The sequence below is a fragment of the Trachemys scripta genome, chromosome 12, assembly GCF_013100865.1.
Source record: "Trachemys scripta elegans isolate TJP31775 chromosome 12, CAS_Tse_1.0, whole genome shotgun sequence".
NCBI classification, from domain to species: domain Eukaryota; kingdom Metazoa; phylum Chordata; order Testudines; family Emydidae; genus Trachemys; species Trachemys scripta.
Genome location: NC_048309.1, coordinates 2,084,427 through 2,110,807, shown reverse-complemented (window position 1 = coordinate 2,110,807; position 26,381 = coordinate 2,084,427). Strand labels below are relative to the sequence as shown.

The 26,381-nt window shown below is 44.4% G+C and overlaps 2 protein-coding genes across 2 annotated transcripts; one reads left to right on the top strand and one right to left on the bottom strand.

Moving 5' to 3' along the window:
• Positions 1 to 251: 251 nt before the first annotated feature.
• Positions 252 to 10,337, bottom strand: PLAGL2 (PLAG1 like zinc finger 2). Its single transcript, XM_034786998.1, has 3 exons — positions 10,232 to 10,337; positions 6,427 to 6,814; positions 252 to 5,447 (listed from the first exon to the last, which is right to left on the bottom strand). The coding sequence occupies exons 2-3, from the start codon at positions 6,687 to 6,689 to the stop codon at positions 4,226 to 4,228; spliced, it is 1,485 nt and encodes a 494-aa protein (XP_034642889.1). The 5' UTR covers positions 6,690 to 6,814; positions 10,232 to 10,337; the 3' UTR covers positions 252 to 4,225.
• A 46-nt stretch (positions 10,338 to 10,383) lies between these two features.
• POFUT1 (protein O-fucosyltransferase 1) lies at positions 10,384 to 19,521 on the top strand. The gene is made up of 7 exons (XM_034787000.1): positions 10,384 to 10,542; positions 11,074 to 11,195; positions 14,988 to 15,170; positions 15,925 to 16,037; positions 16,770 to 16,962; positions 17,247 to 17,489; positions 18,596 to 19,521. The coding sequence occupies exons 1-7, from the start codon at positions 10,434 to 10,436 to the stop codon at positions 18,782 to 18,784; spliced, it is 1,152 nt and encodes a 383-aa protein (XP_034642891.1). The 5' UTR covers positions 10,384 to 10,433; the 3' UTR covers positions 18,785 to 19,521.
• Positions 19,522 to 26,381: the final 6,860 nt, after the last annotated feature.

Sequence of the window (26,381 nt, the reverse complement as noted above, 5' to 3'; positions counted from 1 at the left end):
GATGAGCAGTGAGGCGATTTTCCAACATTATTCAGGTTAAAGAGCAGGCCCTATTATGAGGCACTCAAGAAGGACCTATTTCAGAGTAGCAGCCGTGTTAGTCTGTATCCGCAAAAAGAACAGAAGTACTTGTGGCACCTTAGAGACTAACAAATTTATTAGAGCATAAGCTTTCGTGGACTACAGCCCAGCCCACTTCTTCGGATGCAGCCGAAGAAGTGGGCTGTAGTCCACGAAAGCTTATGCTCTAATAAATTTGTTAGTCTCTAAGGTGCCATAAGTACTCCTGTTTTTAAGAAGGACCTAGCAAAACCAGGTAAGTGGCTAACATGGTGGCAGATGAAATTCAGCATAGACAAATGCAAAGTAATGGACATTGTTTCTTCCTATTTACACTACCTGCACACAGAAGGGTTCTTGAACCAGCTGTAAGCCCTCAGGAATAAGATCTGAGTGAGAATTCTCCCAGTTCTAGAAATCTGAGCCTGGGAAGGACCAGGAAGCCCACCTCCTTAGCAGTGCAGAGTTATTCCTTACTGTGTTTACTAAAATTGAGCCAGTCTAGGCTGAAACATCTTAACTTCCACTGGGAGACTGACATCCTTCTTGCTATGCAACCTAAACTTTCCCTTTTATTTATTTAACCTTATTATCCCCCTTGTACTACCCTCAGTAATTCCCCTCTCTCTCCTGGGTCTTTAAATTTGAGGGTCGTTACATGGTGTCTATTTCTATTAATTTCTTTTTAAAGTGAGCCGCTCCAGCCACTTGGCCATTTTAATTGCTTTCCTCTGAAATTCAATTTGTCTATGCCCTTCTGGTACAGTGGTGCCTATAAACATACAGTATTCTAGGACCCAGCATGGTGCAGGGCTCGAGTCAAGAAGTTGATTCATGGGTTCTACCACTGAGCAAGCCAAATATAGATTCTTAAAAGGCACTTCTGAACTTTTGATGTTGACTTTAACCTCTGTCTCATTATCCCTATTTTATATATGGAGCAAATGATATTCAGTTGTAAGTGGTAGGAGACATAGGGATGTAAACCACTACATACATCCCAATATAATTATTACAGATGAGGTCTTACCAGTTATAGAAATTGATTCCTCTTATGAATTGCTTTGCTTTATCCAGTCTAAAATCCCACAGGGCTTTTTTGTTGTCACATTTCATTGTAAACATACATCTAACTTGCTGTCCTCTATCACCCCTTTAGTCTTTTTCACAATATTGCTTTCCAAATATCTCCTCTCCAATTCTTTATTTCCCCCAAGATGTTTTAACTTGCATTTGTCCTGCATGAATCTCATTTAGTTATTTCCCATCTCTCTAGATCTCTTTTACATTTATTTCTGTGTCCACAATGGTATTTACAACACTTAATATTTTAATCTTATCTGCATACTTAGTGTCTGATCCTATAGCCATTGAACTCAACAGGACATGTTATGGGTCAGGATGAATCTTTGCATCAAGTTCCCAAAGTAAACAGTTGGTTTGAGTTCTAGACTTGCTTTCCATTAATATATTCCCTAATGTTGGTTAATCATTTGATATATGAACATCCTTTTAAACTTGCTTGCTGGAATAGCCATGGAAAGCAAACCAAGTGGTGCAAAACCTAGTGAAGTGAATTCCATTGATTCTTTGAGAGAGTATTTGTAGAAAATGGAGGCATTTGCCTGGCTGTAGACTTGGCTACCACTGAAGATATTTCAGTGAAAATCTCTTCTCAAAGCACAATGAAGGCAAAAAAACCCCAAAAGAGAATCAGATGTTACAAATTTAGAGATGAGGAAAAATGATTATGGCACTGCATAAATCCAAATAACGCTTTGTTCTGATCACCAAGTTTTTTTCCGTTTTTGCTTTTGTTTAAAAAAAATATATGTAAAGACAGAAATCAGACTTAAGAAGGTGAAATTGTTAAACTAATTTGGAAAGAGAAAAATAGGAGACATGACTGAGGTATTTAAAAATAATGAATGGTTAAGAGAAGACCAGCTGAGATCCCCCTATTTACCTTTTCAAATTAAAAGAAGGCACTTGCTGAAATTTGAAAGGCAACATTTGAAAATGGATAAAAGGAAGTACTACTTTTAATCTGGGGAACTCATTTTCACAGGATATTGCTGAGGTAAAAACGTACACTGATATGAACGAATGTAGTATTTGCAGTTTCACTGGCTAAACTTAAATGACAAGGTCTAGCTGGTTCACCAGTTGGGGTTAGGATGACATTACTAAAAAATTATAGGAAATCCTTGAGTAAAGTGGAGGAAGAGCCAGCTATATGAGCAAATGAAACAGAACTAATTGCATGCTGTGGGTTTGAGACAAATGGCGGAAGATAGAAGCAAAAAAATGTCAGCTGAAGTGAAGAGGGAGGCGGACACGTTCTTGGGAAAGAAGAGACTGCGGGGGACAGTAACTGACTTCATTTACGGAGTTAAGATAACAGGACAGAGGTAGATATCTGTTTTGGGGGCTTGCAAAGAGATGTTGATAAACTCCCTGGGCTTGTAAAGAGATGTTGATAAACTCCCTCCTAGCCTGTTATGCTCCTACATGCTGAGGTATGAAAAGCTGCATGTCTGTGTTCGTAGATGTGCATTAAAACATAGCTGGATTTAACATACCCAAGATTATGGGCTACCAAGCATGATGTGAACAGGAGACTATGCGGACGTGACCCTTAAAAGTTTAAGCTTTTTGCTATCAGTAGGTGGAGATTCCACAAAGGAGAACTCAAGGGCTGCAGATGATGGGGAGCAAGGGAAGTGGAACCCAGGGTTCAGGGGGTATGGCAGGAGAAAGGAGGAATAAAAAAGGCCCACAACTCCAGGCTAGAGGAGAGGAAGAGGGACTATAATCCCAGAGACCTCAGCTATTGTTAGGACAATTAGTGTTGGGGAAACAGTTCAAATACAGTGACTAAGTGTAAACAAAACTAGGGCCAGTTTTGTTTTCTCCTGACTCCTGCATGCTATCACTCCACTGTGGAGGTCAAAATATGTCTCTTGACACTGCGTTGTGGATCAGCCAGGAAGTCACTGACCCTGGCAAACTGGTGGCAGAAAAGATGTCAGCTCATACCCTGTCCTTCATATCCATGTTTAACCTATGGAGCAGAAGCCCAGAGATCACTCCCAAACCTGGGTCTCCTGTACGATAGCACTTGATGCTGCCAACTACTAGCTCTAAACTTTGCTTTTTCACATGCTTTGGTTTCCAAGATAGAGGCAGGATCTGTGTGGTTGTGGTGTTTTTCAAAGGGCGCACTTCATACACCACAAAAGTGAGCCAGATGTCCAAGTTGCTCCATCCCCCTCTGACGCATATGGGATGTCAAAGGGAATGTGCAAAGAACTACCATTTAAAATGGCAGAGGCTGAAGTAGTCCAAGTCAGTTTATTTTCCCCATGGGGGAAAAAATGTGACAAGTGAAGAGGAGAAATCAGTGCAACCTGACTTCATTGTGTAAACAGTATTCTAGCTACACCAGATACAAAACCAATGTACACTGGTGCCTCCTATTTTTGTAATGATAGAAAGAGACTCCTGTTGTGGTTTAAAAAAAAAAAAAACAATTCACTGGAATGAGCCTAATCTGATGGCTCTGCAAAAAGAAACGAGGTGGTGTGCATCCATCGTGTTGATGCTCTCATTATTGCTTAACACTGATGCAAAATGGCATAAGCTGTATAGGTGATGGGATGGGGTAATAGGGAAGGACAGCTCTTCCCCTCTGCTCCATATGGGATAGGTCTCTAGACGTCCCCCTCCTCCTGATTCACCTGCAGGTACTGGTTGTAATGCCAGGATTGCAATGTGGTAACATAAAAATGGAAGTTGGACTCTTCCAAAGGTTAGTCCAAGTCTGCCCAAGCTGAAACAGCCCCAGCTCCTCAGATTCAATACCTTCCCAAAGAGGAACAAGGCTCCAAAACCTCAGTGCTAAGTGTGGCTCCCGATTCACAGATTTAAAAAATAGAAAAAAAAAAAATACAGCTGAAACCTTTTCACTATCGAGGACTGGGACATGCACAGGGATACCTGCTGTTCCAGTCTACAAGTGCTCCCTCCAGACACCAGAATCGTCCTGTCTGAAACAGCTTTCAAAAGCTTTCACATCCCAGCAGAGAAGTACAAGAGTTGTGCATTTTTAAGGCTCTCCGAGCAAGTATTAGCGGAAGATCCGCTCACCAATGCCACAGTCATCTTATTGGAATGCCTGGTGGAAACGTGGCAGGGTGGTTGTGCTCAAGCTGGAGGTGAAGACAGGGGGTAATGAATGAAGGGGACCAAAGTTCAGGGAGCCTCCAGCTCCGGGAGATTCTTGAGGTTGAGGTTGCAAAGTGGTAAGCAATGGCTGGGTTTCCCCCTGTGAGTAGCCCATGACCAGCCCCCCTGTTGACACAGGTGGGTTACATGGAGGAAGATTCAGGGGGAGGAAGCCCAGAAGATGAGAAAAGTCCATGTTAGCAGCACAGAGAGCCTCTGAAAGGTTAGCAGGGCTCTTGGAAAGCAGAGTCTCGTCCAGCGTTACTGGCTGAGGTGAGGAGGACTGAGGCTCACCAGATGAGAGAGACAGACTGCCAGGAAGCTCTGACAGAAAACTCTCCACCTCTGCTTTGGGTAGTTTCTCAGGTAAATATGAGGTAGATCCGAGCTGGTACTTCGGAGGAGGTTGTGGTGGGGAGGAGATAGGAGAAGAAGATTCCAGAGGATAACTCATTCCCATTGGAAGAGAGTTGGGAACCAAAGAATGGGGCATCCCTGAGCTTGGCAGAGCTTGGAGGTGTGTACTGTACATGCCCATAGGCAGCATGCCAGGAAAGCTCTTACCACTCATCATGTCTCTGGATGCCATACATAAAACTGGACTCAACTCTTCTTTCACTGCTACAGTTGAGCTGCAGCTTAGGAGACCCAACATGTCAACTGGCTCTGTCTTGATCTTCAGCAATTCTTGGGAGTGGCTCTTCTTCATGTGCCTGGTCAGGTGGTCCTTCCGCCCAAACCTCTGAGCACAATACTGGCACAGGAAGTCCTTCCGCCCTGTGTGCACCACGAGGTGTCTCCGCACGTCTTTACGTGTGTAGAAGCGTCTGTCACAGTGATCACACGGGTGCTTCTTTTCCTTTGTTCCACCAGATGCCCTCCTGGAATGAGCCTTGAGGTGTTCCAGGAGGACCTGCGTGCTCTCAAAGGTCTGCAGGCACACTTTGCAGCTCAGATCACCACTGGCAGCTGCATGCATAGCCAGGTGTCGCCTGAAGCCTAGTTTGGTGTTGTAGTTCTTGCCACATTCAGGGCAGTGGAGGGCTTCCTTGTTGGGGTCATGAGTCTGCAGGTGATTGCGGAGATGATCCTTCCGGTGGAACATTTTCTCACAGTACATACACTGGTGAGGCTTCTGGGCAGAGTGTGTGGCCATGTGCCTTGTGTGAGGAAAATCGAGAAGGAAAGTTAGGGTAGTGTTCAACCCACAGCACAGTAAGTGCTGTTTTTGCAAGCTCTCCCCCTACTCCCTCAAAACTTTTTTTTTTTTTTTTTTTTTTTAAATCTTGTGTGAAATTTTAGTGCTTTTTAAAGTGGTTGTATTGACAGCCCTAGAAGCACAAGTTCTCCATCCACAAAACCAGTAAAGGATCATGGTCAGTACCATTTCAAACTTCTCTCACAATGCCCTTTCTAAGTTGTTTCAGTCCTGACTGAAGGCATCACATCTACACAAGTATACTTTGGTCTTCCATTCAGTTCTTGCCTTCTCTACTGAGCCTGCCAACCAGGGTAACTAGCTAGTGCCACCTTTGGTAGTTTTTGTGTTGGACACTTGCCTACTGGGGACTGAAGTGAGACCAGCAGTGCATTTCAGCAGCAGCCATCAGAGGGTGGTAACCTTTTGTCACTACCAATTTGGGCTGAATTCTTACTTGAAACTCACAGATGGAATTTTCTTTACCCTCTCAAAAACCTTGATCCATCCAGCCTATCTTCATAGTGAACTTATTTAGCAAATTTAATGATCCCATCCCATTCTTCAGCACCAAAGTCTGGCTCTTCAAGGCTGGCTACTAAGTGTGACAGAAATGGTCTTTGTGATTAAAGCACAGGACAAGGATTCTTGGCCTTCTACCATTTGCTTTGTAAGATTAACTTGTGTGCCTCAATATCTTCATCAATAAAACAGAAAACACTTATCCTGGGCCTTAAGTTTTAAAGTAATGTGAGGTCTTCAGAAGGGGAAGGGGCTAAAGAAATTCGGTAACACCTGGAACTTAACTACTTGCAAAGTAACAAGGATTTTCCCTCCTCCACCCTGCCACTAGATATAACAAAACCACAGTGTAGTGGGATTCTCCCTGTCCTATGAGGGGAGAGAACTGTTAATTAGAGGCACTCAGCATAGTCACCTACCTATAGAGCTTGTACTTGGATGCAAAGGCCTTTCCACAGTGCAGCTGAGGGCAGTTGTAAGGTCTCTGCTCCGTATGAGCGAATGTGTGAGTTCTCAGCTTGTCCACATTGGTAAAGGAGGTCCCAGAAATTTCACATTGGCACTTGCCTTGACTTTCGGCCTCTCGACCCCTTTGCCTGGGAACTAATTTCCAGCCCGTCTCCTCCTCCTCCTGCTTTGCATCTTGAATCCAAGTAGGAACACTGGTAAAAAATGCCGTCATGGCAGGCCTAGTAGAACAGGGCCATGTTAAGCAGAACTCATACCTGTGGGCGACTTGCTGTTACGCTGTCCAGGTAGAGCTGGAACCTTTGCAATGATATGACTTTAACAGCAAGAAATCTTCATCTGAAACAACAGAACAAGTGGGGTAAGGGTACTGCATTGTTCTAGCTGTTCACCCGAACGGCTACAAATATACCTTAGTAACAGCCTGTATGAAGCCACTGATTATGCTGGCCCACTGACATAAGAATTTCTCCTATTTCCCTGAATTACATTTTGTTCTAAATGAACACAATACAACATGGCCTGGTACAAGGGATTGGTTTGAGAATGCTTCCACTCGGGTAAAATCTGGATGTGAGATTAACCCTGCTACCCAATCATCCATGCCGTGTGGAGAAATGTTCCTAACAGGCTGGAGAATTCTTAGCAAAGAGGGCTGCCAAGGAAAGAGAGAAAGTTCTTCTCCAGTCTCAGGTCATCTTCTCACCAGTCCTCTTCCTTCCTTAATCTCAGGGGGGTCCTAAAGGCACTTGTACTAATTTTTTATGAATAAAAGGAGGTGAGGGTTAGAATTTTCCTACACAATAACCATTATCTGATCACATAACTTCAACTACTGTATTAGAAGTCATTGCTGCCTGATGTATTAATTTCCTCTGAACATACTGGCTGGTCATGCCTCTAAGCTTGTCACCTTTTCCTCATCTGCTTCTTAAAAATAACATCCGCTCCTCATCCTAGTCCCTTTCTTCATCTATTTCACTCTTTTAATTTGCTCTTACGCTTTGCTGGGCTTCCCTTCTTGCATCTGTCACAGAAATTCCACAAGTCTCAATTATTTTTTTTTTTTGGGTATTCTACAGCTGCCTAGAGCTGGGTGAGCTGACAGAAGTAGCTCTTGTGGAGCAAATATGAGTCAATAAGACAAGCACATATGACCCTCTGAGGGAGGCTAATGTAGGCTGCCTCTGTTTCATTTTCTTTCCACCATACGTGGACTTGTTCCTGGCTATCTGGATCAACAAGCCTGCTGTAATGACAGACAGCTCCCTTTTTACTGTCTGACCTGATCTTATACATCATCATGGACAATTAAAGCATCTGCTTTTCAGCAAAACTACACATTTGGTAGTATCCTTATGGATTTTCTGTTTCCTCTTGGAGGGTTTCTGCTAGTAGATTAAAACTCATATTGATTTTTCACTATAGCTCTAGTAAGAGGCTCCTGAGATTTGACTCCAGTCTGTCCCCTGTTTTGCCTTCACACTGTTTCCTGTAAATCTCCACAACCTCATGTGGCAGGAAAGGGTTAACTTGAATGACTGTTTTTACCAAAGTCACAGTGGAGTATATCCTCCTCCTTTAAATTTAGCAGCATGAGAAACTCTTCTTAAAATAGCATCAAACTCTCTAACCCCTTCTCAATGATTGCATATGAGGGAAGAACTTTGTACCCACACATCAACAGCCGTGCCAGGTGTGGGCCAGATCTGCAGCCAGGAAGGGAAAGAACCAATCCTTCTATTAAGACAGAGCCCCAATGAAGATTATAAATAAATGAGAAGAACTGGCCCTGGATACAGGATGAAACCATGACACTACAAATGGTTCCTTCAGACAGAATGGAAAATAGTGGGGATGGGAGGACTCCAGGAGACTTAGTATCTATAAGCATGATGTTTTGAAGTCATACTAAGAAAGAGAATTTGTTTTTATATAGCTTGAAAACTTTACCAGACACCTATTAGAGGATAAAAAAGAAGCTAAGGTACCCCAGCTCTAAAATCCAGTAGCAATGGGCTGGTCCCCTCTCCTCTTTCCCCAGCGTGTTCAGGAATCCCAAATTTCATGTCAGCTACTGGTTGGCAGGTGTCCCATTATTTTATCCTCGCGAAGATACTTACACACTATAATTGTCATTTTCGACCTTCTTTTTGACAAGCTAAACAGACTGAGCTCTTTAAATCCCTCACAAAAGCATTTTCTCCAGCTCTTGAATAATTGTTGTGCTCTTTTCTGCACCCTCTCTCATTCAACATCCTTTTTAAAATGTGCACACCGGAATTGTCTGCAGTGTTCTAGTATCTGTCTCACTAATGCTGTATACAGAGGTAGAATAGCCTCCCCTTACTCCTATTCATTATACCTTGTTTATACATCAAAGGAATGCATTAGCCCTTTTTGCCACAGTATCACAGGAGGGCTTATGTTGTTTGCTTGTCCACTATCATCCCCCAATCCTTTTCACTCACTGCTTTCCAGGACACAGTTCCCCTCCCCCACCATTCTGTAGGTATGACCTGCATTCCTTGTTCCTAAATGGATACTTTACGCTGGCTGAATTAAAAAAACATAGTTTATTGAAATGGGGCCAGTTTACCAACCAATCCAGATTGCATTGTGTGACAGCCCGTCTTCCTCCTGATTTACCACTCCGCCAATTTTTGTGTCGTCAGAAAATTTTATCAGCAGTAATTTAGGAGTCACTTCCACATCATAGATGAAAAAGTTGAATAGCATTGGACCTAGTACCGATCACTACAGAACCCCATTAAAAACACTTCTAGTTGATGATAATTCCTCATTGACAAATACCATGAATCTGTCCGTTCTTAATCCATTTAACATGTGCTTTACTGATCTTGTATAGTGCTTTTTTTTAAATTGAAATGTCATGCAGTAATAAGTCAAATGCCTTACAAAACTCTGCATAGATTACATCTTTATTATTAAATATCACCTCACTCACCTTGCCTACCTAGTTACCTTTATCAACCAAACTCCCTCCTCCCAAAGAACGTAATCAAATGTGACAAGACCAATGTCCCATAAAACCATGTTGAATGTTGACTGGCATTTAATTCTATGCCTATTCTTTATCAGTTACATCGCCTACCCCATGTTAGTGTCCCGGGCTGATGTCAGGCTAACCAGCCTATACATCCTCATTGGCTCCTTTTGAACCGCGGGCACGTTTGGGAGACGATCACTAGAGTCGCCAGAGCAGAACTGAGGGGAGAGGGGGAGAACCTGATGCCGTGGTTCGAGCTCGGACACGCAGCCCCTGGAGCGAGCTGGAAAGGAAGGCTGGCCCTGGTGCGGGGCATGTGCCCGTAGGCTGCCTGGGGCACGGGGCTACCCGCTGCGCAGGGGGGCTCGGGCTCCAGCAGTCAGGAGCTCGCTGCCGTCCCCGCAGCCGGGAGCCCAGGCCCGCCCGGCGGATCGGGACCGGGACCGGGGCAGCCTCCCCCGAGCGGCGCGGAGGCGGGATCTCCCCGGCCGGGCTCGCCGCACGCTGGCGGGTCTCTCGCGCCGCCCAGGGGCAGGGAAGGCGTCGGGGCTACACAGCCTTCTGCCAAGCCACGGCCCGGGCTCGCCGGCGAGGGGGCATGAGGCGGCACCGGCTCCTCGCGCCGGGGTCCCCGTCCGCCAGAGCCCCCTCAGGCCGCGGGGAGATGGCCGCTCGCGGGGGGGGAGGGGGCGTGGCTTGGCAGGCTCCTCCCCCTGCCCCGGGGCTCCCCGCGTCCCCGCACTCACCCCGTTCCCCCGGGCCCCGCCAGGCTCGGCTCCGGCTCAGGCCCCGGCGGCCCCATTGTGCGGGGCATTGTGGGAGTGACGCCGCGCTCGCTCGCTCGCGCTCCTTCCGCCTCTATGGTGCCCTTCCCCCCCAGAGCGCCCCTTCCGGTCCGGAGCCCGGTGCATGCCGGGATAGGCCTCCCGCCCCGCTGGGTGCCCGGCGATGATGGGGGCTCTCGGGCTCCGGCTCCTGCTCCTGCTGGTACCGGCGAGCGGTTCGGCGGCGCCCGCCTGGGACCCAGCCGGTTACCTGCTCTATTGCCCCTGCATGGGTGAGACCCTCCCTGCGGGCTCGCTGCAGGGCCCCCCCAGTGTCCCCCTTTCCAGGGCCCCTCCCCAGAGCCGCGCCCCCGTGGCGCCCCCTTCCCGGAGCCACCCCAGCGGCCCTTTCCTGCCCCCCCCAGCCCGCTTGTGTCCCCAGTCCTAGATCCTCCCCCCCGCGATTCCCCCCTTCGGAGCTCCCTCCCAGTGCCCCCTCCCCCCCGCCCCCACCCACCCCGGTCCATTCTTGTAATCAGACTTTCAGCCCCCAGGGACTCAGCTCCCCACACCCACTCTTCCTTCCTCCCTTCTCCCAACCCAGCAGCCCCTCCTTGGATCACCCTCCCCCCCGGCCCTTCTCTTATCCCACCCTCCACCTGCCGTGGGTCCCAGATCTCCCCCAGATCCCTGTAATTCCTGAACACCTTCGCTTTTTTGGATGATCCAGAGATGGGGGAGGGCATGGAGTTGTAGCGAGTCTTTGTGGCAGCATGGGCATCCCTGATTTGGCCAATAAATCCAGCTCTTGACACTTTTTTTAGGGAGATTTGGGAACCAGGCAGATCATTTCCTGGGCTCCTTGGCGTTTGCCAAGACTCTGAATCGTACCCTGGCTGTGCCTCCCTGGATCGAGTACCGACACCACAGGCCTCCCTATACTAACGTAAGTCCTGTTCAGCCCCTCCATACTTTGATGTTGGGTTCTCTACAAATTATACCATGTCCCGCTCGCTGCTGGTGTGGTGCCACATATGTTTATAATGATACATACATGTTCCTGATAAATACATTCCGCACAACTTAATATAACAACTGGGGCCAAACATGCTAAATGCTGTTCAGGCATAAAGGAAAAAAATAGTCTCTGCTCCAAACAATTTACAATCTAATATTCTAGGGAGACAGGCTTCTATATGGCCACTTGCATATTTACATAATGGCTCTGATTGTTGGCTTTGAAATGTGAAAACCAGTTGGGTTTTTGGCTCTTCAGCGTTATTATTGTTATTTATTAAGCACTGACAGTGTGTTCCATGATGTACAAGACACAAAATAAAGAGTCTCTGCTGCAGAGAGCTTCCATTCTAGAAGAGAACGGATGTGCTGATGCACGAGATATAAAGAGACTCCTGAGTTTGGTGATCTCAGACTAGCTCCCAGTGGACAGATGTTGCATGACTCCGCTGGCACTAACTGACCCCATTATTGGCAGATTCAGCAGAGGGGCCAAGATTTGAATGGATTGTGGGGACTGAATTTCCATCGTGCTGGTAGAAATAGTCCCTCCAGCTAAGGCACATTGCCAGGGCAGTGTGGGGATTCTTGCCCTGTTGTTTGCATGCACCGAACCTGTTCCGTGGATACCCAAAGGATTTTAGTCTTTGGGGCTATTAAGTTAGCTCCTTTCACCACCAGTACACTCTCTTGCACCGAAGATACTGAATGTGAATAAAAACATGGCATCTCATGGGTTGTTTTTTTAAAAGTCCCACGTGTCTCCCAGTTAACGTAGTTAGTGTTGTCATGGGAAAACATTATTACCGAGGGGTTTGTATCAGCTGCTGAACTCTGCGTCCTTGTAACAGGGGCCCAGTGCTACTTTTTATAAAAGTATCACCCTGTTGTAAATGGGTTATAAAAGTCAAGGTGATAACTAGTGATCACAGGGGTGCCTCTCATAGGCCAACCTGGATGTTGATGCTGCATTTGATGACTCCATTAGGAGGTGATAAGGGTACACACTGGTTATTTTCTCTTTAGAGTAGCTTTGCCTTTATATAGTCCATTTCATCTGAACATGTCATTATAAACATTGAGCCACATAAATTACATAATAACTTTACACAGCTTTCCCATCTGTAAAATAGGGATAATACTTATGTGCTATACGAGGTTTAATCAGGTACTGTTTGTAAGGGGCATTGGGGAAAAATATAAGTGCCTATTCTTTATTTCTCAAGGTCTCAGCATGCCAGTGGTGGAGCTGGGAACTCAGGAGTCCTGACTTAAAGTCCCCTCTTCTAATCTCTAGATTAAAACTTTTAAAAAACATAGGTACGAAAACCCAAAAAGTGCCTTAAAAAACAGAGAGAACCAAAATAGTGTCACCGTGGCTAATCAACAAAGTAAAAAAAGCAGTGAGAGACAAAAAGGCATCCTTTAAAAAGTGGAAGTTAAATCCTAGTGAGGAAAATAGAAAGGAGCATAAATTCTGGCAAATGAAGTGTAAAAATATAATTAGGAAGGCTAAAAAAGAATTTGAAGAACAGCTAACCAAAGACTCCAAAAGTAATAGCAAAAAATTTTTTAAGTATATCAGAAACAAAAAGTCTGCTAAACAACCCGTGGAGCCACTGGATGATCGATATGCTAAAGGAGCCCTCAAGGATGATAAGGCATTACAGAGAAACTACATGAATTTTTTGCATCGGTCTTCACGGCTCCGGATATGAGGGAAATTCCCAAACCTGAGCCATTTTTTTTAGGTGACAAATCTGAGGAACTGTCGCAGATTGAGGTGTCATTAGAGGAGGTTTCGGAACTAACTGATAAACTAAACAGTAATAAGTCAGCAGCACCAGATGGTATTTACCCAAGAGTTCTGAAGGAACTCAAATGTGAAATTGCAGGACTACTAACTGTCATCTGTAACCTATCATTTAAATCAGCCTCTGTACCAAATGACTGGAGGATAGCTAATGTGATGCCAATTTTTTTAAAGGGCTCCAGAGGTGATCCCGGCAATTACAGGCCAGTTAACCTGACTTCAGTACCAGGCAAACTGGTTGAAATTATAGTAAAGAACAAAATTGTCAGACACATAGATGAACATAATTTGTTGAGAAAGATTCAACATGGTTTTTGTAAAGGGAAATCATGCCTCACCAATCTACTAGAATATACTAATAGAATCTGCTACTTTTTTGAGGGGGTCAACAAGCATGTGGATAAGGGGGATCCAGTGGATATAGTGTACTTAGATTTTCAGAAAGCCTTTGACAAGGTCCCTCACCAAAGGCTCTTACGCAAAGTAAGCTGTCATGGGATAAGAGGGAAGTTCCTCTCATGGATTGGTAACTGGTTAAAAGATAGGAAACAAAGGGTAGGAATAAATGGTCAGTTTTCAGAATGGAGAGAGGTAAATAGTGGTGTCCCCCAGAGGTCTGTACTGGTACCAGTTCTATTCAACATATTCATAAATGATCTGGAAAAAGGGGTAAACAGTGAGGTGGCAAAATTTGCAGATGATACAAAACTACTCAAGATAGTTAAGTCCCAGGCAGACTGCGAAAAGCTACAAAAGGATCTCACAAAACTGGATGACTGGGCAACAAAATGGCAGATGAAACTCAATGTTGATAAATGCAAAGTAATACACATTGGAAAACATAATCCCAACTATACATATAAAATAATGGGGTCTAAATTAGCTGTTACCACTCAAGAAAGAGATCTTGCAGTCTTTGTACATAGTTCTCTGAAAACATCCACTCAATGTGGAGTGGCAGTCAAAAAAGCGAACAGAATGTTGGGAATCATTAAGAAAGGGATAGATAATAAGACAGAAAATATGATATTGCCTCTATATAAATCCATGGTACACCCACATCTTGAATACTGTGTGCAAATGTGGTTGCCCCATCTCAAAAAAGATATATTGGAATTGGACAAGGTTCAGAAAAGGACAACAAAAATGATTAGGGGTATGGAACGGCTTCCATATGAGGAGAGATTAATAAGACTTGGACTTTTCAGCTTGGAGAAGAGACGACTAAGGGGGGATATGATAGAGGTCTATAAAATCATGACTGGTGTGGAGAAAGTAAATAAGGAAGTGTTATTTACGCCTCGTAACACAAGAACTAGAGGTCACCAAATGAAATTAATAGGCAGCAGGTTTAAAACAAACAAAAGGAAATATGTCTTTACACAACGCACAGTCAACCTGTGGAACTCCTTGCTAGAGGCTGTTGTGAAGGCCAAGACTATAACAGAGTTCAGAAAAGAACTAGATAAGTTCATGAAGGATAGGTCCATCAATGGCTATTAGCCAGGATGGACAGGGATGGTGTCCCTAGCCTCTGTTTGCCAGAAGATGGGAATGGATGAAAGGGGATGGATCACTTAATGATTACCTGTTCTGTTAATTCCCTCTGGGGCATCTGGCATTGGCCACTGTTGGAAGACAGAATACTGGGCTAGACGAACCTTTGGTCTGACCCAGTATGGCCATTCTTATGTAGATAGCCATGTTTGCCCCCATCAAATTCTATAGAGTTGTGGATTCTAAAGCATTTGTTTATTTGGATCATAAGATGTCCGGAGCTGTTCATCCTGCCATCACTGAATAAATAAACTGGTACAGACCGCAGTGTTTTCTATTTGTTTGAGTAGAGATTTAGCTGGAACTGACTTCCAATTGCACTATGAGTAGATCTCATTCTCTCATTCACAGCTGCATGTTTCCTACAAGGAATACTTCAAACTGGAACCTCTCTTAGAATATCACCGGGTTATCAGCTTGGAGGACTTCATGAACAGATTAGCACCCATTCACTGGCCCCCTGGCAAGCGAGTGGCTTACTGCTTTGAAGCAGCAGCTCAGAGAAGCAGTGACAAAAGGACTTGTCCCATGAAGGTAAGTGTCTCACTCCTGTTTTGCTAGCTTAGGTCAGAGGAATGATTGAGTCAGAGACTGGTATTTATTCGCTATTCTGGCACATTCCTAAGGCTTGGTGTCCTAGATCACTGTACGGGGCACTTCTTCCCCTGCCTATCCCTTTGGGCATTGCATTCCAGATTATACATTCTGCAGAGCATTTCAGGCAATCCAACCATGTGCTGCTCTTCCATTAGAACCCATCTGTGAGGTACTTACATTCAGGTCAGGTGGTGACAGTGAAGGGTTGGGAGTCAATAGGGTTCTATTGTTTAAGTGTGTATTTATCATATTCAAAGTAATTGTAATTTTAGGTAAAAACAAGACCTTAACAAAAAAAAAAAAAGCAGACATTCCACTGGCCTTTTACCCATCTATCTCATCCATACAGCAATTATACCCAACTGATTTTAAAAGTCCGTCTCGTTCAGGACATATGGTCACTGGGCCAGTTACTTGATACATTTTAGGACAGCGTTTGGAATAGTGTTTTATTTTAATACAAGGATCTCCTTAGTTTATCTGCTCCTTCCCAGCAAGTTGTTAGATGGTAAACATACCAAACTTAGTCAACCCCCTGGTAAGCATGTCTTTCTGTAGCAGAATTCTGGTTGCAGACCTCTCCAGGTCCTCCATTTTTTAGATTCCAGCTCTAAGGCCAGGGATCCTGTTAACTGCACACGGCCAGGGCTCCATGTGCTGTGGTGTATGAGCAGCTATTTTTGTTTTGCAGGACGGAAATCCCTTTGGTCCATTTTGGGATCAATTCAACGTGGACTTCAATAGGTCTGAGCTCTTCGGGGGCATTTCTTTCAGTCTCTCTTACAAGGACCACTGGATCCAAAGGTAACAAGTTCCTGGGGAAGCTGTCCACAGTGGTGGAGTAGTGATGCCATAGCTGAACTTGTGTAGGTACTTGGAGTGGCTCTCAGGGAAATGCTTACTCTAGTCACACCATAGAGCCTTGATGTCATTTGGGATGGCTTGAAGTGACAGTTTAACATTTCAGTTAGGAGTGTGTAACCTTGAGACAAAAACCTTGAAGCTGTTTCCATGGTCAGTTGGCCCAACACTGTGTTCCCTTAGGATGTAGAGGCTATAGCTGGCCAGAGCTTGCAAGGGCAATGGATGGGGATGAGGTATGGAGAGACCAAAGGACAAGTGAGAAAACTTTAAGGATGGTGAGGGTGAAGAAGGCATTTTGTTTTTTCTTGAGAATGTCGATGATCATGTAATTAACAACTGAATCCTAATGCATGTACCCAAAGGGGTGGAGTTAAAATCATTCAGGCAGCTCTTAATTTTGGCAATTCTTGATTATGAGTGGCTATCCATGTAATCTCTTCATAGTTTTTAGTCTGGAATTACACCTACTGCTTGAACTTCGCTTGTTGGTTCACTGGACTTCTATAATGCAGGATCGCTCAGTTCTTTCCATTCCATGGAATAACTGTCTTTTCTGATTTACCCTGGCACTCTAACAAGGCCAAAAGATATCCTGCACACCTGTTTCTTTTTCCATCTCTTTCCCAGAGATGCTGAAAACACATGGAGCTCCTGTCTTGTTTCTCCTTCCAGGTTTCCACCATCAGAACACCCTGTTCTTGCCCTACCTGGAGCTCCAGCCCAGTTTCCAGTCTTAGAGGAGCATCGGCCTCTGCACAAGTATGTTGTGTGGTCTGATGAGATGGCGCAGAAGGGAGAGGCCTATATTCATTCTCTCCTGGTTAGACCCTATGTAGGAATTCATCTGCGGATCGGCTCTGACTGGGTATGACTCTTACGCTCTTATGTAGATTTCAGTGGGTCTGGTGCATGCAGTCAGTGTCATCACCACACAACTGGACTAGCAGCCATCATCCCTATAGAAAGTATACGGAAAGAGACACGGAGCAGCACTGATATGGTCAGTCGTTCTGAGATGAGAGTCTAAACCGAGTTTGCACTCAGTAACTGGCCGTGTTTAGATACTAGAAATGCTGGTTGAGTTGGAGTCAGTTTTTTTTCTCAGCTGTTGCTGTTCACACATGGCATTCTCTCTTTTCGTCCTAATAGAAGAATGCATGTAATATGCTGAAGGATGGGACGGCTGGATCACACTTCATGGCTTCGCCACAGTGCGTAGGCTATGACCGAAACAACGCTGTGCCTCTCACAATGGACATGTGCCTGCCAGACCTGAAGGAGATCAAGCGTGCACTCAAGCTCTGGGTGAAGAAGGTGGAAGCTAAGTCTGTCTACATTGCCACGGATTCTGAGCCCTACACTACAGAAATACAGCAGCTTTTCAAAGGAAAGGTAAGTCTTTCAGACTCTAACTGACAGGACTGCTCCAATAATGTCCTTCCCCAGCTAGTGCAACGCTTGCTGCTGCATGCTCTGGACATATGATTCTCTCGTATGTGTTCAGTTAAGACTGACTGATTAACTAACAGATGATGGGGGGAGGGATAGCTCAGTGGTTTGAGCATTGGCCTGCTTAAACCCAGGGTTGTGAGTTCAAACCTTGAGGGGGCCATTTAGGGAACTGGGTTTAAAAAAAAAATCTGTCTGGGGATTGGTCCTGCTTTGAGCAGGGGGTCGGACTAGAGGTCCTCCTGAGGTCCCTTCCAACCCTGAGATTCTATGATTCTATGAAATACTCTTTGTGCCCTGGTGCTGCAGTAAAATTGAGGTTTCGTGAGTGTCAAAGGATTGGATGTCTATTGGCTTGATCCTTTGAGGTTCTGAGTATCATAAGAATTGGACACTCAGAACCTTGCAGGATTGGGTCCTAGATAAATAACCCTAACATTTTAAGAATCCCAGCACTCTCCCCTTTCCCATCACTTGGGGTGGAGTACATCAGTTTTCACTCAGGCATTGTTCCTGGGCAGTGGAGCCCCAGCCCACATGTTAGTGTAGTGGGAGAAATTGATGAGATATATTAGAAAAAAGAAGTTTGGGAGAAACAGAAAATATGGTAGCACAGATATTTTCCACCCTGGCTAGTAGGTTTACTATTTGTGCTAATAAATGTAAGGTAAAATTTCCAAGTCCTTCTATTTTAGATCAGTGTGAACTTCAGGGACTGCTAACCTTCATATTAGGAAAGTTAGTTACCGATGCATGGAATGAGAAGTGAGCTTCACCCACAGCAACAAGACTAAAGTACTAAGGGTCCTTTGAAGAATTCAGCTTCCTCCAGAACTAAAAGATCCAGTCCTGTGTGTTGGCAAGGACTTGAGCTGAATTGAGATGCCCATGTAATAGCAGTACTTGCTGGAGCCTTTGAAAGGGCAAGTTTAGATTGATTCCAGTTTGTACCCATTTGCTGTGTTATGGCCAGGACTCTTATGCCCTGGGACTATCTATTCTGTACAGCGATGGCTGGATTAACTTGTTTTTCCCCTTTCACTTTGCAGATCAAAGTGGTGAATTTGCAGCCCGAAGTGGCCCAGATAGACTTGTATATCCTTGGCCAATCTGACCATTTTATTGGGAACTGTGTCTCTTCATTTACTGCCTTTGTGAAACGAGAACGTGATGTGCATGGGAGGCCCTCCTCATTTTTTGGCATGGACCACCCCCCAAGGCTGCGGGATGAATTCTGATCAGGAGAGGAAGAGGCAGATTTTGATTGTTCTTATAGCTCTGAACACTAATGCACCGTCAGCAGACACACCATGATAAAAATGTCATCTTAGGACATTCAATTCCACTATGACAGGCCTGTTCCCATACCTTCATCCTGGCCTCACATTAATCTTTGGATTCATTTCTGATCACCTTCTCAGTAATTCCATGATGCCAGCATAAGATGAGAAATGGAAAATGAATTTTAAACCATGGGGTGACCTCTTGTAGGAAACCTTCCATTCTCATTATTTGGGACTTATCAGCCACCACAATCAGATAGCAGCTCAGATTCCCCTCTCTTCATTTCCCATATCTTACTGTTTGTCCTGCAAGTGCTGGGAAGCATCTTGTGATGCACCTTGGATGACAGGTGCTCGAGAAGTGCAAACTAGTATTACAAGGGAGTGTGGTCCATGAAAAGGAACATTGCCTAAAACTTAGAACTGAGCATCAGAAGATCTGAGTTTTATTTCGAGGATTGCTGCTGTCCGATATGGGCAAGTCACCTCTGTGCCTCAGTTTCCCATCTGTAAAATGGGTTTAATACTACTTCTACCTCACAGGAGTGTTGAGACTAAATTTAATAATGTCTGTAAATTACTTTGAGCTTTCCAAAGGGTGCTGCAGAAGTATGGTGAAGTTATATCATAATGACACAGTTGTCTGTTTAGTACCAGCGCTGACCAGGGCACACAGAACACTGATGGGGCAATCTCCCTTAGCTCGTCATGGGCTGGTGTTTTATGATTTCATAGCTATTGTCTCTTGCTCTGAGAGGGGGATCATGACATTCGGTCACAGGGATCTGTGGAGATCAGTAAATATTAGAAGCTAATATTTTTAAATGGAACTGAAATTTTAAAATAACCTCAATAAAGCATTAGGAGGCGGTATGGTGGGCTTTTATCCCAGGTCGGTTTGTGCTAAGGGGTTTTCTGCATTTTCTCACAAAGAGCCTTCTCCACTGACAGCAACATTTTGACCAGTACAGTTTAATTTTGCATGGGTGACTGTGATGACCCACATCATTATCCCTGCATGGAACAGTCTTGTTACTCCTGTGGCTATTGGTAAATGATTGAGTTTTGCACTCACTCCCTTTTCGATACGGATTAGTTATACAGCGAGGGCATCTTCTCCTGATGTGCTCTTTGCATCTGGGGAACTTGCTCCTATCTGAGCAATTTTCTTTGGTGTTCCTGTGCCTTATAGCGAATGTCAGAGGAGTTGAGGCCCATGTTAAATTGGAAGCTAACTAAGGTGTTGTGTCAATATACACTAGCCTCGTGCTTTTCAGTGCTAATCTCAAAAATATGTCAGATTTGGTCATTTCAGTGGTGCTAACTGAGAGCAGGTTTTAGTCTAGCTGGGATTTTGTGTAATTGTAGAAGCTCATAAACATAAGCAGTTTAGATTCATCAGTATTTTCCTCCAATTTATGGTGGTATTGAAAGATGCAACTAAGTCTGCATTGATTAGGAATGGCTAATGATTGAGACTGATTACTGAGATTTGCAAAATATCTTGGTTTAGAAGACGTATTTTGACTTGAAGAGCATTGGAAAGAGAATATTTTTTGTATTTTTTTCATAATAAAACACAATGAAATTTATCTTTGTCTTGAGCGTTTCAAAGCTTACCAATTCCCCTTCTCCCTGGTTTGGACTAACATATTTGGCCATAGTTCTGCCCAGATCAATTTACTGTCACATCTTTTTTAAAAATATAAATACAAATCCCCTACAAAGGTCAATCAGTACTGTGATCTCACTTCAGTGAGGAATATCCAAGAACATAAGAACAGCCTTACTGGGTCAGACCATGGTCCATCTAGTCCAGTATCCTGTGTCTGACAGTGGTCCATACCTGAGCTTCAGGGGGAGTGTACAGAACAGGGTAATGCTGGAGTCCTCTACCCAGTCTTCTACTCCTGGCTTCTGGCATTCAGAGGTTTAGGGTTGCCCCAAGCATGGGTTTGGGGCCCTGACCATCTTGGCTAATAGTCATTGATGGACCTATCCTCCATAAACTTATCCAGTTATTTTTTGAACCCAGTTATGCTTTTGGCCTTCACAACATCCTATGGCACGGAGTTCCATGGGAGTTGTGCTTTGTGTGAAAAAGTACATCCTCTTGTTTGTATTAAAGCTGATGCCTATTAATTTCGACTGTTTATGTATTGGGTGAAAGGGTAAATAACACTTCTCCATTCACTTTTTCCACACCATTCCTGATTTTATAGCTCTTAATCATATTCTCCCTTAGTTGCCTCTTTTCTAAAATGAACAACCCTAATCTTTTGTTGTAGCTGCACTTTTGGGGGTCAGATGTTAATATAACAGTGCTACCCCTGTCACTTGGTGTAATGGTTCAGTCAGTCAAAAGGACCATGCTACACTGCTTTTGGAGTGATCTTTAGTTAAAACACAATTTGATGGAACCTTATAAACTAACTTCAGTCAAATATCTTATAATTGCAAACCTCAACCTTTACATTATTTATTGAGAATGAATACTTCTGCCCATATTTGTATTTCCATAACTGCCTACAACGCAGGGTTTTTTTTAATTCTTTTTCTACAGTATGTGGTACTGTCCATATTTGGATAGAGCACAATGGACCAAATGGACTTCTGATCTGATCTTAACTTGATCTAGTATGGTAATTCCGGTGTCTACTCCAGTATTTGTTCTGCAGCAGACTGCAACAGAGAGCAATTTGCTTCTCACATATAAATTACAAAATGAAAATGTAAAAAGTAGCATCTGGCTAGCAAATTTGATTTGTAGGGAAGATTTACAAAATAAAAAACGGGCTGCTCTACTAATACTATACACAACTGGAGCTCGATTTGTCTGGATAGTAATAAACTCACATTTGTTCTAAAACACGCAGTTTAATTTGCACAAATTCAGAACTCTCCCCTTCCCCACAAACATGCTCACTATTTCTCCTCTAGAAACTAAGTTGGAAAGTTATAGAAGAACTGAAGTTAAAATAATGTACTTCTTTTCTTGGGATCAGGAAAATATCCTTTACCCTTGAAACTCTCAACTAGAAAAATTAAATCTGTATTGTGTACAAGAAAGGTATTGCTGCACAACCATCTAAGCCAGGGGTCGGCAACCTTTCAGAAGTGGTGTGCCGAGTCTTCATTTATTCACTCTAATTTAAGGTTTTGTGTGCCAGTCATACATTTTAACGTTTTTAGAAGGTCTCTTTCTATAAGTCTATATATATAACTAACCTATGGTTGTATGTAAAGTAAATACATTTTTTTAAATGTTTAAGTAGCTTCATTTAAAAATAAATTAAAATGCAGAGCCCCCCAGACTGGTGGCCACGACCCAGGCAGTGTGAGTGCCACTGAAAATCAGCTCGCGTGCCGCCTTTGGCACACGTGCCATAGGTTGCCTACCCCTGATCTAAGCAATGCAAAAACAGTAACATAAGAAAATAAAGGGAATCTGAACCAAATTTTCTAGACCCATTAGACAGCAATAAAAGACATTTGGCTAATCAGTGAGACCTTAAACCAGGGGTGGGCAAACTTTTTGGCCCAAGGGCCACATCAGGGAATAGAAATTGTATGGTGGGCCATGAATGCTCAGAAAATTGGGGTTGAGGTGAGGGCTCCAGGGTGGGGCCAGAAATTAGTTCAGGGTGAGGAAGGGGGCTCTTTTGGGGCAGAGGAGTAGGGTCCGGGCTCTGGGGTGGGGCTGGGACCGAGGAGTTCAAAGGGTGGGAGGGGGATCAGGGCTGGGCCAGGGGCCTGGGGAGAGGCTCAGGGTTGCAGGCTCTGGGCGGTGCTTACTTCAAGCGACTCCCAGAAGCAGCGGACATGTTCCCACTCCGGCTCCTACATGGAGCCGCGGCCAGGTGGTTCTGTATGCTGCCCCATCTGCAGGCGCCACCCCTGCAGCTCCCACAACTCCCGCAGTTCCTAGCCAATGGGAGCTGTGGGGACAGCATGCAGAGCGGAGCCCCCTGGCTGCCCCTACACGTAGGAGCCGGAGCAGGGCCATGCCGCTGCTTCCAGAAGCAGCATGGAGCGGCCCCCCAACCCTACTTCCCGGCTGGAGCGCCGGAGCAAGGCAAGCCCCAGACCCCACTCCCCAGCCAGGGGTGGCTCTATGTTTTTTGCCGCCCCAAGCACGGCAGCAAGGCGGCCTTTGGCGGCACACCTGCGGGCGGTCCGCTGGTCATGCGGATTCGGCGGCGTTTCTGCGAGTGATCTGTCGGTCCCGCGCCTTTGGCGTACCTGCCACAGAATTGCCACCGAACCGCGGGTCCGACGGACCTCCTGCAGGCACGCTGCCGAAGGCAGCCTGACTGCCGCCCCCCACGGCTTGCCGCCCCAGGCACATGCTTGCTGCGCTGGTGCCTGGAGCCGCCCCTGTCCCCTGCGGGAGCTGGTGGGCTAAATCCGGCCCGCGAACCATAGTTTGCCCACCCCTGCCTTAAACTAAGGATGTATCTTAATTTTAGAAAGAGTGTGCCCTCCTGGTCAAGAAAAGATTGAAAGGATAAGATGGAATTTCCGGTCATCGTTTCTTAAAAAATCATCAGACACTTGAGAATGGAAACCATTAACATCTTAAAACACATTGGAGTCTAAATTAGAGCTGTCACCTTTTTGAAAATGGAATGCTGGACAGTTACAGAAAACTTGCAAAGGGCTGTGGGCAGCAGCCCAAGCTCCAGAAACCTGAGGGGTTTAGAGCCTGAGATGCAATTTCCTTTATCTCTTACAAAATCCTCTAAAATGTCCCATACAATACATAAACCACAATTAAAATGTCAACAACCTCCAAGGCTGATGTATTTCCCAATTTAAACGTATACACTCTTTCAGCTCGATTCTGTGTTCTGCTATATGCAGCTTGTATCAAAACTCAAGAAGCATAGCAAATGGAATATAAAATTCAGAGGGCAAGCTGCCTGTGCATGGATTTATCCCTGTGAAATTACAGAGCTCAGGAATGTATATGCTACTTGGCATGCAATGTGGGAGGTAGGCACACTGGTCCAACCATAAGACTCTCTCTTCCCTGCCTCTAAGCATCTAGTAATTACCTAGCTAAGGACAATGGTTGTCCCTTCATCTCTGCCAAGGACCTGTGGGCTTGGCCCAAAATTCTTCAGTTGTCTTCGCTACATGTGCATACCCATGACCAGTGCTCCCCATTCCCAGCCATCTTGCATTCCTCCCCCTCCACCGCACATCCACTCCCTCCCACCCCCATCCTGCATTCCACCCTCTGCAACCCCACGTAGATCCATAGCAATGTAGGGCTGGACGGGACCTCAAAAGGTCATCAAATCCACCCCCGTGTGCTGAGGCAGGATCAAGTAAACCTAGACCATCCCTGACAGGTGTTTGTTCAACGTATTCTTAAAAACCTCCAACAATGAAGATTTAACAACCTCCCTTGGAAGCCTCGTCCAGAACTTAACTACACTTAAAGTTAGGATGTGTTTCCTAATATCTAATCTAAATTTCCCTTGCTGCAGATTAAGCCGATTACTTCTTGTCCTACCTTCAGTTGACATGGAGAACAATTGATCACCATCCTCTTTATAACAACCCTTAACATATATTCAGACTTATCAGATCCCCCCTCAGTTGACTTTTCTGAACACTAAACATACCCAGTTTTATTTTTTTTAACTTTTCCTCGTAGGTCAGGTTTTCTAAACTTTTTATCATTTTTGTTGCTCTCCTCTGGACTCTCTTCAATTTATCCACATCTTTCCTAAAATGTGGCATCCAAAATTGGACACAGTATTCCAGCTGAGGCCTCACCAGGGCTGGGCAGAGCAGGACAATTATCTCCTATGTCTTACATACAACACTCCTATTAATACACCCCAGAATGATATTTGCCTTTTTGCAATTGCATCATATTGTTGACTCTCATTCAATTTGAGATCCACTATACTTTTCAGCAGTACTACCACCTAGTCAGCTGTTCCCCATTTTGTAGTTGTGCATTTGATTTTTCCTTTCTAAGTGTAGTACTTGGCATTTGTCTTCACTAAATTTCATCTTATTTCAGACCAATTCTCTAATTGGTCAAGGTCATTTTGAATTCTAATCCTGTCCTCCAAAGTGCTTGTAAACCCACCCAGGATGGTGTCATCTGCAAATTTTACAAGCATACGCTCCACTCAATTATCCAAGTCATTAATGAAAATATTGCATAGTATCAGATCCAGGGGTGACCTTAGTGGGACTCTACTAGAGAAACCCTCCCAATTTGACAGCGAACCATTGGTACCTACTTTTTGAGTAAGTCTTTCAACCAGCTGTGTACCCACTTATAGTAATTTGCTCTAGACCACATTTCCCTGTGAGACTGTCAAAAGCCTTACTAAAATCAAGAGATAGCACATCTACTATTTCCCCCAGCTACTAGTATCTTACCAGGAATCAAAGTTAGGCTGATTGGTCTCGAATTCCCCGAGTCATCTTTGTTCCCTTTTTTAAACATCGGTACTATGTTTGCTCTTCTCCAGTCTTCTGGGACTTCATCTATTGTCCATGAGTTCTTGAAAATACTTGCTCACGGTTTCGAGATTGCTTCAGCTATTTCCTATGATGAATTTCATGCAGCTCTGCCAACTTGAATACATCTAACTTAGCTAAATGTTCTTTAACCTGTTCTTTCCCTATTTTGGCTTGTGTTCCTTCCCCCTTGTTAATATTAATTGTGCTGAATCTCTGGTTACCATGAAGCAAAACTGGCATTAAACGCCTCAGCCTTCTTGATGTCAGCCATTATTAGCTCTCTTTCCCCGTTAAGTAGAGGACCTACGGTTTCCTTTGTCTTTCTGTAGCTCCTAATGTATTTAAAAAGGCTCTTATTTCCTTTTATGTCCCTTGCTAGGTGCAACTCATTTTGTGCCTTAGCTTTTCTGATTTTGTCCTTACATGCTTGTGGTATTCTTTTGTACTCTTCCTTATCAATTCATCCATGTTTCCACATTCTGTAGAATTCCTTTTTGATTTTCAGGTCATTAAAGATTGCCTGATAGAGCCATATTGACCTCATATTATTCTTCCTATCTTTTCTTCGCATTGGGATTGTTTGTTGTTGCAACCTGAAGATTGAAACTTCCAGCTCTCCTGAACTCCTTTTTCCCTTAGATTTTCTTCCCATGGAACCTTACTTAACAGTTTTTTTAATTGGTTAAAGTCTGTGGGTTTTTTTTTTTTTTTGTTTTTTTTTGGTAATTCCACTGTCTTTATTCTGACACTCTCACTCCTTCCTTTAATTAGAATCATGAACTCTATCATTTCTTGATCACTTTCATCCAAATTGCCCTCAACCTTCGGATTTGCATCTCCCTGGTGGTCAGAATCAAGTCCAGAATGGCTGCCCCCAGTTACATCCTTGACTTTCTGAAATAAAAAGTTGTCCCCAGGATGTTCCAAGAACTTATCGGAAATATGGTTTTGCCATCTTACTTTTCCAACAGCTGTCTGGCTAGTTAAAGTCCCTCATTACTACCACTCCCTCCACCCCCATCCTACATGTCTCCCTTTGGCCCCGCACGTCCAATCCCTC